Genomic DNA, 18,546 nt, shown 5'->3' with positions numbered 1-18,546 from the left:
AGCAAAGGCAGAAAAATTCCTTTCCACAAACTAAAAGCTCATGTGAATTTTAAAAGTCTAATCTCTGACTTCTCAGATTTTTGTTTTAAATGAGGGAAAATACCTTCCCCTCCAAATTTTGCCTAAGTTTTTTCCTTTGTTGTCTTCAATTTTCTTTTTTTGCTCACTGCTCTCTCACCAACATCACTGGCTTCCTTACCCCTTCGTTGCTTTTTCTCTCATTCCCTTTCTTCCCTCCCCTCTCCTCCTCCAAGGCCTGCCTGTCCCCTTGCTCCCTCCAGCCCCTGAGCCCTTGCATTTGTGGGTGACTCAGCCCTGGAGAAGCCTTGACTCCTCAGAGGGTTTTTTTGGTGTGAGTGTGTCTTGGCTGTCTTCGGGGTGCAGGGTGCAGAGTATCTGAGCTCCCAGCCGAGACCTGAGACCAAGGGGAGAAGAGAAGGAGGCTGGGTCTGGGACAGGTAATCTTCCAGAAGGAGCCTCTCTGCTCTTGTAACAAAAGGGGGACAGTCCCCTTTTGTCTGGGGCTTCTGAGGGGCGTGTCCAGGACCCAGAGCTGCCACCAGTGGCATTCAGGAGGAGGGGGCTATAGGGGTGGGGCACACCAAGTGTTTCTCATGGAACCTGAGCAATTCTTCTCAGTGTGCCCCGCAGGAGGGAGAGAGATCTTCTCAACACCCTCCCCTGGCTGCTCACCCAGGAAGGCCTCCCTCTGAAGGAGCAGGGTGAGGGGAGAGTGCTGCCTGGGAGTCCCTCAGCCCACCTTCAAGGTTGCTGGCCACCCCACCAGCAGGGCAGGTGAAGAACAAATGGTGATTGTTCTCCTTCCCCGTTCCTCCCCTGGGAAGGGCCACCTTGCTCCTACTGTTAAGGGAGAGTTGAGGGGGCACAGTGGGTCCCCAGGCTCCACTGAGACACTCCACTGGTTGTCCGGGGCCACTTTTCTGTCCAGTCTCTCCACCATTCCATTGACCTTTGACCTCTCCCTTCATCCAAGATCTTGTCCTGTTTCCCTAACTTCCAGTGGAATCCTTCTACCCATCATCTCCCCTGCCACCTGCCCAACTGTACCACTGGGATTCAGAGTTGACCCATGTTGAGCACCTGGCAGGGTGGTCTGTGAGGGGAGCATGATAGAATTTTTCAGGAGGCTCACTCTGGCCATTTTCTGTTCGGTGTCCAGCATTTAGTATGAATCAAAATACCAGAGAAACATACCATGCCAAATATAAACTCACTTGTAGTTTCTACCATCTCATCTTGACTTCATTTACTTATTTTTTGTTTCATCTCATCTTGAGATGGAGAAGCAAGGTTTGGTATCTTATGTTACTCAGTTAACATCTTTGGCTAATTGGACCGAAGGTGGTTATTAACATGATGTTAGTTATTGAATGCCACCCTAAGAGGCCTGTCTTGCAGTGACACCTGCCTCTTGCTCTCTCCCCTCTTAACTGTTTCTCTCGGGCAGCCCATGACCTCACTCAGGCCAGTCAGGGCCTGGCCTGGGGTACCAGGTGCTGGGTGGCGCCTTCCCCATTGTCTGGGTCCAGCAATGGCTCAGGGCTGCATGTTCTGTTGGGGCACACCCCTGGCCCTCTTCCTCGAATCTTTCCGCTGGGCTTAAAGGCCACTGAGGGTTTCAGATGGGGAAGAAAGGGGCGAGAGTGAGCAGTGACCTTTCTGTTGCCAGCTGAGGGCTGAGCCTCACCTGGGGAGAGGACAGCTGTAGGAACTGGTTTCTGAGTAGGGTCAGCCTCCCTCAGTCGGTGTTAACCTCCTCCTCCGCTCTTCCATTTTTTTAATAACTGTCTCCTCCTTAACTGCTTTACAAAGGCCTAAAGCTTGGCTGCTCCGGAGCCCCTATCAGAAAGGACCCCGCAGAGACTTCCACACTCCTGGCTGCCCTGCCCCACGCTCCCCTTCCCACCGGGGAGGAAGGCCCAGAGCAGGGGCCCCCGGGGAGCGCATTCGGGTGACTCGGTTTCCCCAAGGCTGTCTCACATTTCCTGACAGTGCTCTCTTCTGCCTTGTTTCCTTTCCTAGCTGCCTCCCTTCCGTTAGGTTTCTTATTTTATGCTCTTATACCTTGCTCCGTATGGTTTGGGCCCTTTAATCTGAATTGAACAGGGCATAGGTGAGTGTTCACCCTCCTCCAGCCAAGGAACTCTAAACACAGAGCAAGGGGAGCAGGCAGAGCTGGAGAGCGCAAAGAACTAAGAGTTTAGGAGGCGCTGGTGGTTCGGGGGTGGCGGTGGCGAGGCTCAGGGTCTGGAAGTCGTGTCCACCTTCCTGACTTTGTCACTTCCCCCTGGGGTTGGCTGCTGTGTTTGTGGCTGAGTGTAGTGCTTGTCAGCGGAGTGCTGTGACAGGAGGCTATTTTAATAAACTGTTGCAGTTTCTCCATCGGAGCTGCACTGCGTTGGCATCCCTCTTCACCGCTAATGGAGCGTGTGTGGCTGGGTGTGGGCCGAGGGAGGCACCGAGCTGGATGGGGGCTGGGGAGAGGGAGGCCGGGCAGTGCTGGGGGCCTGCCTCCCAGTCTGGGAGCGCTCCGGGGAGCGCCGCCAGCCTGGGGGAAGGGGTGGCCGCACCCTGGGCGCCGGGTCCCTGCCCTGGAAGTGCTGCTGGCATGGGCACTTTCCAAGCTCTCTTTCTTCTTCTCTTTCTATTCATAGCACGGCAGGCAGGCTCGTGTGTATGGCCGGGGAGGAAAACTTCCACTCGCCCCTGTGCGTCCCATAAATAAAAAAAGAAATAGAACCAGAAAAAGAGTGTGCGGGTCTTAGAGAAAGAGACTGAAACCAAAACACAGAGAGAAGGCGCAGCTGCTTTCCCCAAGGCCTTCTGGGGCTCCCTCCCGCCCGCCAGCCCGCCCGGAGTCAGGCCTTTATTTATTTATTTTTCTGGCTTAAAAAAAAATTCTATGTCTTTCTCAGTCCCAGTCCCCCTCAACCCCCTTCAGATTTGCTGGGTGGCCACTGCCAAATAGACCCGAGTAGGAGCCTGGAATGAAAAATTCATAACTGCTGGACTTTGCTTGTTCATTAGACGTGAACTTGTCGATTGGGCAAATTGTTTTTGGTCTCCAACTGCCGGGGGCTCTCCCCACCCTCTCGGCTCGCCCGGTTCCCTCCTCCCCTTGGACGCAGCCATTGGCTGCTCGAGGATGTCTCTTTGCCAAATAGGTGGATCCTTCTCTGTCTCCCTCCCCCCTTTCTCCCCCCCACCCTTTTTACTGGCTTTGGCACCAGCGAATGGATGGGGATTGAGCATGAAAGGGGAGAGAGAGAGGGAGTTTGAGAGAGAGAAAAGAAGCAAAAAAAAAAAAAAAAAACCCAAACCCAACCAGCGCACACACATACACACAAACACGCACACACTCACACAACACACACACACACACACACACACAGCCCCATCCACGTCCTCCCTCTCTCCCTCTCTCTCTCTCCTTCCCTCCCTTCTTCCCTCCCTCGCTCCCTCCCTCTTTTGCACGCTTCTGCCAGCGACGGTCTGCAGCCGGTCCGAACTCGTCCTCTTCCCCGGGAATCTGTGAGCTCCCCCTCTGCCTGCGATCAGGCTCAGAGGCGGAGGGAGGCAGCCCGAAGTTTACACCCCTGTGCCGCTGCCAAAGCCGAAAGCCTTTTTCTTCAGCTGCCGATCCCCCCCACCCCCGTTTTTGTTTTTGTTTTTGTTTTGCACAGGGGTGGGGTAGGGCGTGTTGTGTGTTGGGGGTGGGGTGGGGTGGGAGGTAGGTTTTTGACTTTTAAATTTTGTATATTTTTCTTTTATTTATTTATTTTTTTAAAAAGCTGGAAGCGGATGCACAGGGGGTGAAACTGAAAAAAAGAAAAAATTTTTTGTTGGCTTTTGTTTACCTGGCGTGTGTGGTAATCGACTCGCTCCCTCTCTCTGCTTGCTATCCCTGACCTTTCTTTTTGCTCCTTTAAAAAAAATATTAATTTCCCCCTTCTGTGCAGTGGAGCATGGGGGGGGGGAGGGGGAAGGGTTTGAGAATCCACCCAAGCCCGGCCCCTAGTCCCCAGAACACCAATAATAACCCCCTTTAAAACATTTACCTTCCTCCCCTGCTCCTCCCCCGCCCCCTCCCCCCACCCGCCCCCAACTCACAACTCTGTTGAGTCCAGAAGCTCAGAATCGGGCGTTGGGCTTTGCCGGGTGCTTCAGATCAATGGTAATTATTTATTTTTTTCCAGTTTTATTTTTGTAAACAGAAATCAATTATTATTTAAACTTCAAACAAGCAAACAAGCAAAAAAGAAAAAGAAAAAAAGAAAAAAAAAAACAAAACAAAAAGCGAGAGCCCGGCCCTCTGTCACCTGACTGAGTGGGAAAGAGGGTGAAGGGGTCATTGGGGACGGGGCACAGGATGCCCCCCGTAGCTTTTAACCCTACTGTGGCTGAGACCACCACCTTATTTGTGCTAACAAGAAGCGTTTTGTTCCTTATGACTGTGGTTAACATTAGTATTGGTGTCGATAACAAAGCTGAAATCACATATTTAGGATTTAGATCTGATTTTAAAAATGCTGGGGTGGATGTTCCAATCGGAGCAGAAGAGAGAATGAAAACAGCCTGGGGAGGGGGAAGCCAAATCCGTTTCCTGGCTCGCTGACTCGTGGATGTCATGTTCGCTCTTCTGGGGGTGGCCAAAAACCTACCGGTGTCGGGGCGTGAAGCGGCCCTCGCCTGCCCCGCGTGTGCGTCCACGGGCATTCGTGCAGACTGGACTTCGTGCCGGGGCGAGCTGACACGAGTTCGAGACTGCATAGAACATGGAGATGTCATGGGCGCGACAGAGCCTGGCGGGGATACCAGCAGCGTGTGTGTGTGTGGACGGCAACGTTGTCTGTGCGCGCGTGTGTGTGAGTGAGTGAGGGAGAGAGAGAGAGAGAATAGGTGTGTGCTCAGGCTCTGGGTGTCTCTGTCTGGCTGCTGAGGCTGAGATGGGAGCGAGCGGCAGGCTAGGCTGGTGGCGGCTCCAGACCACACTTTCCTAGAACAATTGCAAGAGAAAATTGTCGTGGGGTGGGGGGGGAGGAGGAGGAGGAGGAGAAGGCGATTTTCCTTGTGCCCCCTTTCTAACGCTTCTTTTCTCCTTTTTTCTTTCCCCCCCTCACCCCGTCTTCCCCTCCTCCCGTCTCCCCTCGCCCCGCATGCTCCCGGCTTGCCGCCTGCAGGATGAGTTCCACCCGTTCATCGAGGCGCTGCTGCCTCACGTCCGCGCCTTCTCCTACACCTGGTTCAACCTGCAGGCGCGGAAGCGCAAGTACTTCAAGAAGCACGAGAAGCGGATGTCGAAGGACGAGGAGCGGGCGGTGAAGGACGAGCTGCTGGGCGAGAAGCCCGAGATCAAGCAGAAGTGGGCATCCCGGCTGCTGGCCAAGCTGCGCAAAGACATCCGGCCCGAGTTCCGGGAGGACTTTGTGCTGACCATCACGGGCAAGAAGCCCCCCTGCTGTGTGCTCTCCAACCCCGACCAGAAGGGCAAGATCCGGCGGATTGACTGCCTTCGCCAGGCCGACAAGGTGTGGAGGCTGGACCTGGTCATGGTGATTTTGTTTAAGGGGATCCCCCTGGAAAGTACTGACGGGGAGCGGCTCTACAAGTCGCCCCAGTGCTCGAACCCCGGCCTGTGCGTGCAGCCACATCACATTGGAGTCACAATCAAAGAACTGGATCTTTATCTGGCTTACTTTGTCCACACTCCGGGTAGGTCGCTCTCAATGCCCCCTTCTCCCTCCGCCCCATTTTATTTTACTTGCTGGCATTTGTTCTGTTTATTGTACCTCTTCCTTCCAAGGGATCCTTGCATGTACACACCAGGGGCCTAACTGGTGCACCCGTTCTGCTGAGGCCTGCAGCTCCTTTGATGTTCCCCTTTCCCTTCTGTTTCCCTCCACTTGCTCCATTCTTCCTCTGCTCATTTGCCATGTTACCGATTTGATTTTCGTGCTTCTCCATCTTTGGAGGACTCAAAAGACACTGCAGGTCCTAGGACTGGGGCCAGGACGCCCGCGATGGTGAGAGTTTGTGAGGAACACCACCACCATCACCAAAAAAAAAAAAAAAAACACCTCTCCTTGCTCTGATTTTAAATGAGTCAGAAAAAGTATTGGGAGGCAGGTACCGGCTTTCCTGCAGCTTCGCTTCAAGTCCTGGGGAGAAGCCAGATTTGGCACAAGCGGGGTGGGCAGTGGTTCGGTGGAGAGAGGGGCGTGTAAAACCCTGGGATCTGAAACAGAATGAATAGAAAAGAGGAAAGAAGGCAGAGGCGGGCAGATTCTGGGGCCCAGATGCCCAGGCGGGAGCTGTTTTGGCTGACAGAGAGGAGAAAAGTCATTCGATTTCGTAGAGAGTGAAAATGAGCAGAGCTCCCTTGCGTTCTTCCCCTTTACCGCCCCTTCCCCTGCGGGTCTCAGCTGAAGTAGTGAGACCCTCCGGGAGTGGATGCCCCAAGCCCCAACACCTCTGCTGGGGGTTGGGGGAGCAGGTATTGCAGTGGAAGAGGTCTTAAAGAAACAAACAATCAAAACTCTGCAAAATCTCCTTTTCCTTTTGTGTTCTCTCTCCTCTTTGCTTTTCCAATTTCACCCTGCATTTTGGGTTGCGGTGGTTCAGTTCTCCTCTGTTCCTTTTTTTTCCCCCTCCCTACCCTTTCCCTTTTTATAATTTCTTTCCGCTTTTGTTTTCTTACAAATTGAAACAGAGATGGCTGGTTAATTTTTAGCCTCCACTCAGCTACGCCCAATTTACTGCCGCCTTTGAAACCTAAACGGCGGCACTCTGTGATTAAGCAAGGCAGAAGTGTGTTTACATTATGCCCAACCAACTTGTAATGAGAGGGCTACCAAACCTTTCTCTTTCTGTGTTTTTTTTTTTTTCCTTTCCACCATTCCAACGTTTCCCCCTCCTTTTCCCCCCTTCTTTCTCTCTTCATGCGAATGTAAGAGAATGTGGCTTAACTTCAACTCTAGTGAATGTTCTTTCCCCGCAAATATGTGTGTGTGTGTGTGTGTATCTTCCTTCCTGTTCATTCACAAAAAAGAAAAGCAACTCACTTTTCTGCTGTGGTTACCCCCTTGCCTGTTTGGGATGTTGGGAGGAGAGAGATGACTTAATCCAAAAAGGAAATTTTGGGGCACTTTCAGTATTGCGTCAGGGTTGAGGACTCGATTCGGATTAGCACTGAGAGTTTATATATTGGGAAACTCAGGAGGAGGAAAAGGTGATATTTTAGGCCTCTCTTCTTGCTCATTCTCTCTTCTGAGAAGTGGCTTTGGTGGTTGGATGGAGGCAGTGAACACCACCCCCCCCTCCCCCACTGTATTTCCCTCTGTGGATCTTTCTAGGCCTGTACCTGGCCCTGTATGACTATCATAGCCCCCTCACAAAGAATGACCAACTGCTGGTCCTCTTCCTTGTTCATCTTTTTTCTTTCTGGAAAGGAGACCAAAGCAAAAATTAAAAGTTATTCCCTGCTTCTCTGTCTGTGCAGCAAATCAGAATGGGAGGTAGTGGTATTGGATGTGGATTGGGGCAGAGTTGAAGACCTGAGCTTGCGTCTGTCAGATAGCTCCTCTTAGAGGGGCTGCTGTACCTTCCAATTTTGGACCTAGGGCCCCTAAGGTGAAACCAATACCCATCTTCCTCCTGAGCCAGCTTCCTCTACCTTGCTCTGTAGCTGGATCCTGTAGCTGAGCTGTTTCCCTGACTTCTTTTATTTTAGGTCGTATTTTTTACTGCTGCTAGCAGGGGGCCAAGGTAGGGTGAAGTATGTGTGATGGAGACCGTTTCCTGACCAGCCAGCTGGCTCCTGAACTGACCAGGCAGGTGTAAGGAGAAGGGTGGCACCCCTACTTGCCCGCTAGACATAATGAGAAGACTTTCCCAGGAATATGAGTAAATCCATGCCCATCACATGTAGTCTTGGCCCCCTCTGTCCCAGCTGAGGCTGAGTTCCTTGACAAAAGCTGAGTGGAGAAATGAGGATGTTTTCTTATAATTTGTCAACAGTTCAGGTCCCTGGACTCCAGATAGTTTCCAGGAAGGTAGGAATTTTGTTGCTGAAATTGCTTTAACTCAAGGGCACCTTTCTGAGGGAGTGGGGGTAAGTGGATATGGTGTGGCCTACCCATGGGCCTTGGGTAGATGGCTCGAGATTGCATGGAATGGTGGTCATGGCTTTCTCTCCAAACCACTCCAATTTACCCGCAAATGTCTTCTCCTGGCTGAGCCCCCCAACAGTGCCAGTCCAATAGTACAACCTTCTTCTTCCATGTCCATGCGAAGATCTACTCAGTAAGGTGCAACTTGTTCCTTCCTTCCAGTATAAACCAGGGTTGGTGGCTGGGGCAGCAAGGGCTCAGACAAGGGTTACTTTAGATTCTAAAAGAAATGCTGTCCTTCCCTTCAAATGGCTGAAGAACCTGATCTGGGCTGAACTGGTGTGCCAGGTTTGATGACAAGCAGACTTGTGATCGTAAGCTTGGGGGTGTGGCCTCCCCTGCAGGCGCCATTGTCATCCGTCATCCCTGGCCCTTGTGGGCCCTTGTTTTGTCTCACATGAAGCTTTAAGAAGTGGCATGGTTGAGAGGGACTAAAGGACGAGTGTATGTGACGTCAAGAGCCCCATTCCCGGAACACAGGGCCCTAAAAGGCCACTCAGAGTGTTTTGCACCCTTCATGAGGGTGGCCTTCCTGCTGGGTACCTTTCCCATTCAGGAGGGTATGTTGAAGCAGAACCGGGTCGGAGAGCACTGCCATGGGAAGGAGGCTGTACATTTTTGACGTTGTCCTTCCATTCAAAGGGGGTGTCCCAGGGCAGTGGCTGGAGACAGAGGAGAACCTGGGGCCAGGCGGAAAGATGCTTGTGTAAGGAAGGGTGGCTGAACTGATCTGGAAGCATGGCTATACTCTCCCCAAAGCTTCTGCCAGGATCTGAAGGTAAACGGGCATCTTCAGACCATCCTTAATCTAGGCCTCCATCCTAGAAGAGAAAAAAAAAATCTGAAAGTAATAAAATGCTTTACTGAATGAAAACATCAGCTTCTCCCCGTCAGATCCCTCCAACAGGCCCACAGTGGAGGCCCATTAAGTCCAGGTGTTCAGGGGGTGGCTCTTTTCTTTATCTCTGCTTTTTCACTACAGAGAAATTTACACATAGAAGGAACCCCCATCACCAGTGCCAACTTATGGTTAGTTTCGATCCAGCCACAGCCCCTGATGGCCACCTACTCTGAGTTGTTTAGAAGAAAATCCAGGCCTTATAGCTTCTCCTGTGTTTAATATTTCTGCATGTTTCTAAAGATAAAGATTCTTGAAAAATGGAAACATAGTGTCACTATCACACTGAAAATGGTTTCTTTAGCTGGGCAGTGTTCACATTTCCCTAATAGTCTCCGAATTTTGTTTGTGTAGGTCAGGATTCTGATCAAGTTCATGCGCTAAAGTGGCTTGCTCCGTCTTGGAAGTCTCATGATCTCTAGGCGATCCTCCCCTTCTTCCTCCTTCTTCATATTGGTTTATTTCCTGGAAGTTTTGGGGTTGTTGTTGTGGAAGGGACCTGATGGTTTCTCCTGTAGAGTTTCCCTGTCTGGGCTCAGCAGGCTGTGTTCCCTTGCGTCGGTCAATGTGCTGCTCCAAAAGGAGCTTCTGCCTCCCTCCTTATCTCCAGGTCTGAGGACAGGTGGGCCTTACCTGTCACAGGAAATGGATTAGCACCCAAGGATCTGTCCAAGTGAATTTTCTCAAGTGCAGAGTTGCCCTTCTCAGTATAAGAGCTCCCTGGTTTTCACTGTCTGTTTCAGAGCTTGGGGCTTTTCAGTGAGCGCCGGTTTTCTGGTCCAAGCGAGGGCTTCCTCGGCAGCGGAGGGCATTGGCCCGCCATGTCAGCCCTGCTAAGATGTGGTCGGTGCCAGTGGTGTCCCCCAGGCTTCTGCTGGATGCCTGGCCCCATCTGGTGGCTCTGGTGTGAGTGCATGGGAGTGGCCAAGGGCACACCAGCTGCCCTCTCCAGAGGCCTTGCTCCTCCTGAGGCCCCAGTGCCTCTTCACCCATGCCTCTTGTTTCCAGGCCCAGAAAGGGCGCTGGTCTGTTTTTGAGGCAGCACCATCTGGTGCCAGGGCTGTTGAAGACTGTGGAGCCCAGTTACCAGATTCCTAAAACCAGCAAGATACACCCGTGTAGGGTTAGGTGCCTTTGAGAGTGTCCCAGAAGAGATGTCACTGTGGTTCAAGGATCAGCTTCCGTCATTGTAAAAGTCTGCTGTTCAGCTAATTCAGAACATGGTTAAAGGGACTGAACAGCTAACATGTAAAGGTACTGGCACATAGCAAGCAAGCAGTGGATGACGGCTGCTGCGATTCTGATGTTACAACTCCCTGAGCCCTAGGACATCTCCCTGTCACCTTTACCTATTGGTTTTATTTCTGCCTTAAGGGTCGAACGAGGTGAAAGCTTATTTTTCTGTAACACAGAAGGGTTTCAAGTGCTGGAGACAGGGCTCACAGTTCCTCTCCACCCCTCTTCCCAGGAAGCTGTCGCTTCTCCAGGGCAAACACTGCCAGTCTCTCACGCCTCCCACATTTGACACAGCTCCTTGCGCCCTTGCCATTTGGTCATCACCCCCTTGGAGGCCCTCTTAAACTGGAGCATTCTATACCGGACACGGAAACTCCAAGTTTGAGCAGATCCCAAGGTAGCCACACGATTTGCTAGGCCTTCCAGCTACATATTTTGCAAAATGAAAATGAGGGATTCCTGGTTCGAAATGATTAGGAGCTACAAAGAGACGATAGTTAGATCATTAAACCAAGCGCGGGGTCTGCGTGACGGCCTAGGCTGCACACCTGAGAAGCCTGCCCAGGCCGCCTTTACTCTGTTACTGTGACACGGGTCACACACGGGATGATGTGAAGGGGTAATACAGTTCAGGCTGACTTCTGAGGGGGTGACCCCAAAGAAGAGATCAGAGATGCCCAGACCCCCCAGGCTGGTCTCATTCTAGGACTCCGTTAACCATCTGCTCGTAACCCCTTTGTCCATAGTGTGTCCCTCCAGCCAGTCAGGGGTCCCCGCTGGCTGCAATGTGCAGGCGGTCCTGGTGGAGTGCTCACTGTCATGGCTGAGTTGGAAGCTGTAGCTCAAGGGGGAAAAAAAGAACTACCTTTGTCTGAGTTTGAGCTGGCAGAGTTTGGCCCATGAATAAGCCAGAGGGGACCTGGGAGCCCGAGCATGGTGACCAGCTGTGCTCCACCGCCCACCCAGAGGAAACGGGGCCGCTCTGTAGCAGGAGGGCTGGGGGCCAGACGTGTGGAAGGACTTCCTGAAGCTTCGGCTTACTTTTTGGCACTGCAGGAAGATGGTTGAATTTTCTTTATTCATGAAATACATGCGCACTTGGTGAACCTACTGTGAGCAAGGCCCTTCTAAGAATGAGAGACTCTTGCATGCGGTCTGCAAGCTTTGAGCAAAGGTCCCCTGATAATTTCTAGAAGGCACTGACCTATAGATGTGAACAGTGATCCATGCCAGAGGTGAAGGGAGACCCCTCAGGGCTTCACAGGACAGCTCCAGGTGGGCTGTGAAGGAGGAGGCAGGGCCCATCTCAGCGCCTTCTAGAGTTGCAGGGACCTGGGATGCTGAGGAAGGTAGGCCAAAGGGGTAGAAGGTTGTGCCCTGGTCCCCCTCTGTCCTGGAGTCCTGCAGCCGCTGAGCAGAGAAGGTACAGCTACACAGCCCCCTTTCTGTCCTGGGAAGAAGGTGTCTCCCTCCCCACCCCTCTTTCTCTGTGCCCCGTCAGTCCCACCCCTACCCCACCCCCTGTCTCAGGAGCTGCCACGCTTCAGTTATTTTATCCTTCAGTGTCCGATTCAGAAGTCCTTTCAAAGGCCCCAGCAGTGTCAGCGCGGTGCTCACACAAAAGACCTCTTTGATTTCTTGTTTGTTTTCATTTGCCAGTAGAGGGGGAGGGGGCAGGAGAGAAAGAGCTTCTGGGTTTTAAAATTTTTATTTGGGTTGCTTCATTCTCAGAGGAGTTGGCTCCCAGGAACTCTTTTCTGAGTGAGGGGCTCAGAGGCGGGAGGCAGCCTTCTGGGGAGAAGCCTGGGACGGGGTGTGGGCACTGCCTTCTGAAGCAAGGGGGCTTAGGATACAGTCGCCAATTCACCTTCACATGTTCTGTGTTAGGCCTGAAGGTGGAAAGGATCAGCTAGGAGCCCTGCTGCTTGTGTAAGGAAAGGTCGGAAGTGCCTGGCATGGAAGGACATTCCCCCTGTGAGCCGCGTCCCCAGCAGCTGTAGGATTTGAAAGGTCCTGAACCTTGACTTTGCCGTTTTCCCTTTATCATCCCCGATTCTGCCGTGGCCTTCTTGGTTGGATGGATGGGAAGGGGATGGGGGGAGTCCTTTTAACATGTAGACTCCTTGGAAACTCTTAGCACTCTGGAATACAGGCGGGGGCTCCCCACTCTCTATCTGGGAACTGGGGGGCTGAGAGGTCTGCCCTCCAGCCGAGCATCCTGCCGACAATGGTACACAGGCCCAGGAGGAGCCCCTGTCCTCCCAGGCTCACATGTTCATCCCACGCCTCTTGTCTCCACATGACGAGTGGCCTCTGAGATGGTGCGGCATGGGTTCCCCTTCCAGAGGATCCGGCCCACGGCTCACAGAGGGCAGACTGGTTCTGGCTGACGAGAAGGGAGCCGAGACTGAAAGGGGACGGAGGACCACCAGTGCCCATGGTTTGGGGCCACAGACGTGGTGATCAGCACCTATGTGGGTGCATGACCTTAAGCTCATGTGGGCACACCTGATGTACCAGTGAGAAGCCGTGCAGCTTGTTGGTTGCTGTGTCTGTATGGAGCCTGGTTGCCGGGGCTGGGGAAGAGAGAGCCGGAAAGCGAGGCTTGGGCAGGTGGTCACGGGCGTCAGCAACAGGGAAGTGTGCCCACTGGGTGAGGGGGGCTCCGCAGGCCTGCTTGGCAGACGGAAGGAGGAGGCTGGGGGGCTGAGAGATAGATAAATATAGCTGATGGCATTTCTCATGATAGGTTTTTCTTGGCACTGAGGGCACAGTGGCAAACAGTACGACAAACGCCTGGCCCTGCAGGCCGCCGTCGCCATTTTAAGCATGTTTGAGCTGAAGAGTTGTTGGCATTAGAAAAGGGTCCCAGCAGGCAGAGGGGCGGCGGCAGGGGGGTTTGGCTGGACTGGGCTTCACCCCCTTCCCACCCGGGTACCTGGGTTCCTTACATTGTTTGTATGCATGTCTAATATCTGATTTTCTAGGGGTTTAAGAAAATATTCTAGGATTGCCCTTTGTGGGCCTGTCTTCCAAGTGACTTGTGCCCCCAGCAGCCACCGTGGCTGGTTGGCTATCAGTGGTGGGGGGTGTTCTGACTCTTTTCTTCACTTTTGGTGTCTTAATGACAACCTGGCATGCCACTGCGCCAGGGTCAGGGCCATCATTTTTTTTTGTAATTTTTACCGGAGCATAGTTGATTTACAATATTGTGTTAGTTTCAGTTGTATAGTAAAGCGTATCAGTTATACTTACATAAATGTCCACTCTTTTTTAGCTTCTTTTCCCATATAGATGAATACAGAGTATTGAGAAGAGATCTCTGTGCATCGCTTGTTATTAATTTGGAGGACACTTGATAACTTAAGGGACACTGCTTTGCCCAGGTGCCCTGTTGGTGGAGGAGAGGGCACATCTGTGGTCTCCATGCTCTGCTTTAATTCCATTTTTCCACTGAAGGTCCATTATGGTCGAGGCACCGTGTTGAGTCCTGTTCGCGTGTTAACCACCCAAATTCTTAACATCGATTCTGGTTTTAAGCCCGCGTACCCAGCGGTGAGCGTGTGCACTCAGGTGACACACACAGGGGTCTTTGTGTGTAGTGAGGACCTGGGGAACCAGACTCAAGGACCTGGGAGGCTTCCTGGAAGGTGACCTGCTTGAACTTCACCTTGAAAGACAGTGAGGAATTAGCTCGTTTTTGTCAGCTGGCTGAGCCTTTTCAGCTTGTCTGGGGCTGATTGCATCCTCACAATGGTTGAGTGATATAGGCAGGGCAGGTATCATTATCCCCACCGTACAGAGAAGGGAACCCAGTACAGCGATGTCAGGGCGCTTGGGTTGCACAGTTTCCTGCAGAAGGACCCAGGTTTCTGGTCAGCGAGCACCCTGGCTCCCCTCTGTGGGCCTCGCTGCTCCTTGAACGTCATGGAGATTGCTGGCCTTGGTGGGGTCTCAGAGGAGAAAGCTGCACAGGTCCCTGTGGTCTCCCTTGCTCTCCAGGAGCTGAGACGGAGGGGCTGGAGCCCAGCCTGTGGCTCAGCTCAAGGGCTCCCCCAGCTGCTGAGCACGTAGGGTGGAAACAGACCGCGGGGACCTGGCCCGTCCTTGACGGTGGCCTCTGCTCCTGCCAGGCAGCCCCCTGCCCCTGAGCTGAGAGGCCGCATGCTAGCGCAGACCAGGCGGGGAGGCCGGCTGCTCACCCCCATCGGGCTTTGGCCAGCTCGGCTTCTTGGCGCCCCGTCCTGGGGAAGGTAGACTGTGCAGGAGGTCCAGGTGTGCGGCCAGGCAGGCTTGGCTGGATCTTGGGAATCCCTGATCCTTGCTCGGTCACGCCCTTTTTCCTGGGAGTCTTTGGAATTGCAGCTTGAAATAAAAGTGAATATAATTATCCTAATTAACCAGATGATCGCTGGAAGTTTTGCAATAATCTGCTGTCTATTGCCTTTTATGCTGCTGAATTTACGTAGACTCTCCCTCTTACCCTTTTTTGAAAGTTTGAAAACTTCAGGGTTATGTATATAAAAACTCTTCCAACATGCTGAAGGGGGCTGGGTGTGAGAGAGGATAGCTCACTGCTGAAGATTTTCCTGTTTCCCTGGCAAAGAAGATAGAGACTTCACCTCTTAACCATTGAAATCAGGTCCCATAGAACAGGGTTTCCTAATCATGATGCTGTTGACTTTGGGGCTGGATCCTTCTGTGTCATGGAGACAGTCCTGTGCATCATAGGGTGGTTAACAATACCTCTGGCCTTGATCCACTAGATACACCCTTCACCCCTAGGTGCGACAACCAAAATACACGCTTGCCAAGTCGTTTCAGTCGTGTCTGACTCTTTGTGACCTTATGGACCGTAGCCCTCCAGGCTCCTCCGTCCATGGGATTCTCCAGGCAAGAATACTGGAATGGGTTGCCGTACCCTCCTCCAGGAGATCTTCCAGACCCAGGGATTGAACCCACGTCTCTTGCATTGGCAGGCGGGTTCTTTATCACTGGTGCCTTCTGGGACGTCCGACAACTGAAACACTTTCATATGTTTCCAAGTATTCCTGAGGGCAGAGTTGCCCCAGCTGAGATCCTCTGGCCTATAAGAAATGGAGAGATTCGGACAAAACGTTCCCCAGATTCACCTCTTGCCTCTCTTCCAGTTTAGGACCCATTTATGTTTTCTCGAGTGGTGGCAGAACCTCTGAGCCCTGGCTGTTCCCCTCCTGTCTGGTTCCATTTGCCCCTTTCTGGGCAGAAAGACCCTGGACTAAAACCATGCGGGGGCTCCTCTCCCCTTGGGAACCACGAGTACCGCTCTGAGTCTCCTGCTGAACGTCCCTCCTGACGTTTTGCATCGTAGTCTGTCTGGTGCCCGGGCTGCTGTTCTGGGGACGGGAACTGGGATCCATGGCTCAGCTGACCCGGGCCTGTGGGGAGAGCCAGTGCCCACATGAGGCCCACCCCAGAGCCCAGAGAGCGGCATTTTGTTTCTGCAGCATGGGATGCGGAGACTGGAAGTGTCGCCTGCGCCTTGGCACTACTCTTTTTAAAAGATGTATTTGATTTTTCTTATTATGGTAGTAAGACACACTCTTTATTAGAACTTCAAACAACAGGGAAATGTAAGGGACAGGCTCTCCAAACCACCCTCCTGTGCCAGAAAGAAACTTACTTCCCAGATCTGTGTAGGTTCTTCTAGTTTTTCATCAGTTAACTTCTCATCAAACCACCTTTAAATACAGAGTTATCTATTTTAAGAGTGGATGGTATGTTTAGGCTAATTGAATTGACTCCATCATGTGTTATCGCGGTCTTAAATTTTCCTGTCCCCTGCCCATTCCACCCGTGTCCCCCGTCACCCCAGGTGCAGAGTCCCTGTCCTCTTTTCCCCTGAGATGACAGTTTCTATTTGCCCTTCCTGGGAGCAGGGTGACCATAGAGCCTGTGTTGTCATCCGACCGGCCAGGCTTCTGCTCTGGGGCATTCCTGCCAGTGCTGTAACGCCAACGGTGATGGCGGCAGTCAGGGCCCCCGGAAAGCCTGGCCCCTGCGGGGTGACTAGGGAAGGAGGAGCCACTGGGAAGTGGCCTGCCTGACCGGGCCTGGCTTGGCCCCAGTCCTTGCCTCTTTCCAGCTCTTTCCTGGAGGGCCAGGGTGCTCCTCTGCATGGGGCCAACCCTCTGCCAACTGGCCTGGCATGCTGGAGGCTTTTCTAGACCCTACAGGCTCCTTCCAGGGGTGACTGCTGCTGGTTTTTTCCTTTCTTGAAATGGAGAGTGAAGTGTCTCTCAGCCTTCTAGGAATTACCCCTTCATAATTCTTTGTGTTGGGCTCAAAGATACAGCAGACAGAAGTGTTCTCTGCAGGCCAGGGGCAGGGACAAGACAGGAAGAAGTAGCCTGGATAGAGCTTTGCGGCTGGGTCTGATGGCCTTGGGGAGGCTGTGGATGACAGCCGGGAGCAGGGTGACACCTGCTGACTCCTGGACGGGGTGGAGCGTGCGGAGAGACCCAGAGATCCCTGGAGGCGGCCTGCGGGAGGCCTACCGAGTGCAGCCTTGGGGAGTGTGTCCTTATTACGCCTGCAGATTATATCCCCATTAGTGTATAATTATTATGTAATGGGTGTTATTGCATAATGGCAGTTATATAACACGTGGCCCAGAATACGGGGGGGAGGGGGGGCATGTAATAAGTGTATATCCTCTGGCTATAAATAGTCACCAGCCCAGCTCTGAATCTGTGGTCACACCAGAGCCACCTTATAAATACCCAGCGCTGGGCTATAAATTTCTGAGCCGTGATGTAGGCAGGCGTGATACCTAGCTAGGGAGGGGTGGGAGGGACCTGCAGCCCCACCCCCCACATGACATCATTGTTTCTGTAGTAACAGACGGCTCCCTGGGGGACCAAATGAAGAGAGGCCTTTAAAGGGAGGAGGCAAACGGATAGAAAGCTTTGGGGGCGGGGGGAGGGGGGATGCTAATCCTGAGGCCTACCAGGTGGGATCCCCGGCGCAATGGACTCTCAGGTGTTCAACCAGCACCAGGGAGAAAATTCCATGTCCTTTCACGTCCTCTCTAGAGGGTCTCAGGTCCCGTCCCTGTGTCTAGCAGCTCGTGTGAGACTCAGCTGAGTGCTGGGGAGAACAGGAGAGCCAAATGGTCTCTCTCCATCCTCCTGCCTCCTAGGGGGTCTCTCCACAGCTCCGGGCCACTTGCTGAAGGGGAGTTGAAATGTGCGCCCACCAGGGCTCTGCACCCCAGTTCTGTCCTCACCAAGGTGGGGCCGTTGCTCCTAGCGGAGGTTTTAGGTCAATTTCGGCCTTAGTAATATAAAAAATATGTGAGCAATTCGGTGCATGTCTCAGAGAGCCTGTGGAAGTCATGGCCGTGGGAGATGGTGCTCAGAAAGGAAGAGGAGGCAAGGATGATGTTTTGGCCCCAGAAGGATCTGTGGGGTGGGATGTCATTTCTTCAGGTGTATGAGAAGTGGTTTCATACACAGTGATGAAGAGCTGAGGCTTGCATCCCTGAAGATGGAGGAGGAAATGCGTTTTGATGGCAGGTGGAGCGATTGAAGTTAGTTGGGAGGAAGGGTGAGTGACCTACTTGTCCTCATTTGCCCAGGAGTTTCCTGGTTTCAGCGCTGAAAGTCCCTTTTCCCAGGAAAGCCCTTTGTCCCCTGAAAACCAGGATGGTTGGCCATCTGAGAACAGTGGTTTTCCACCAGGGCTGATTTTGCCCCTCAGGAACATTTAGCAACTGCTGTGGACGCTTTTGGTTGTCACAGCCAGGGGGGGGTGCTGTTGGCATCTCGTGAGTCAGGGCGAGTGCACAGGACAGTCTCTCAACAAGGAACCACCTGGCCCCAAACGTCACTGTAGATCTTCCTCAACCGACAGTCGGGCTACATCCTGATAAACCCGTCATAAACTGAAAATCCTGTAAGTCAAAAATGCTTTTAATACACTTAACCTACCGAACATCATAGCTGAGCCTAGCCCACCTTAAACGTGCTCAGGACACTTCCACTAGTTTACAACTGGGCAAAATCATCGAACACAAAGCCTATTTTATAATAAACTGATGAATACCTTACATAATTTATGGAATACTATACCATAAAAAAAGTGTGAAAAACAGAGGGATTATGTGGGTTGTTATTATTGTTTAGTCGCTAAGTCCTGTCTGACTCTTTGCGACGCCATGGATTATATGTAGCCCACCAGACT

General features: G+C 52.4%; 1 protein-coding gene across 7 annotated transcripts in view; it reads left to right on the top strand.

The window, feature by feature from the left end:
- Window positions 1-18,546, top strand: part of NFIX (nuclear factor I X) — a 97,486-nt gene that overhangs the window by 22,679 nt on the left and 56,261 nt on the right. For 3 of the 7 annotated variants that reach the window (XM_061421935.1, XM_061421937.1, XM_061421939.1), the window contains one exon: window positions 5,202-5,733. In XM_061421935.1, coding sequence (XP_061277919.1) covers window positions 5,202-5,733 — 532 coding nt within the window. The other 4 variants (XM_061421936.1, XM_061421940.1, XM_061421933.1 and 1 more) reach the window with 4 other exon arrangements.

The sequence above is a fragment of the Bos javanicus genome, chromosome 7 (genome assembly GCF_032452875.1).
Source record: "Bos javanicus breed banteng chromosome 7, ARS-OSU_banteng_1.0, whole genome shotgun sequence".
NCBI classification, from domain to species: domain Eukaryota; kingdom Metazoa; phylum Chordata; class Mammalia; order Artiodactyla; family Bovidae; genus Bos; species Bos javanicus.
The sequence above is the reverse complement of the archived record's forward strand: the minus strand, read 5'-3'. Positions and strand labels throughout refer to the sequence as shown.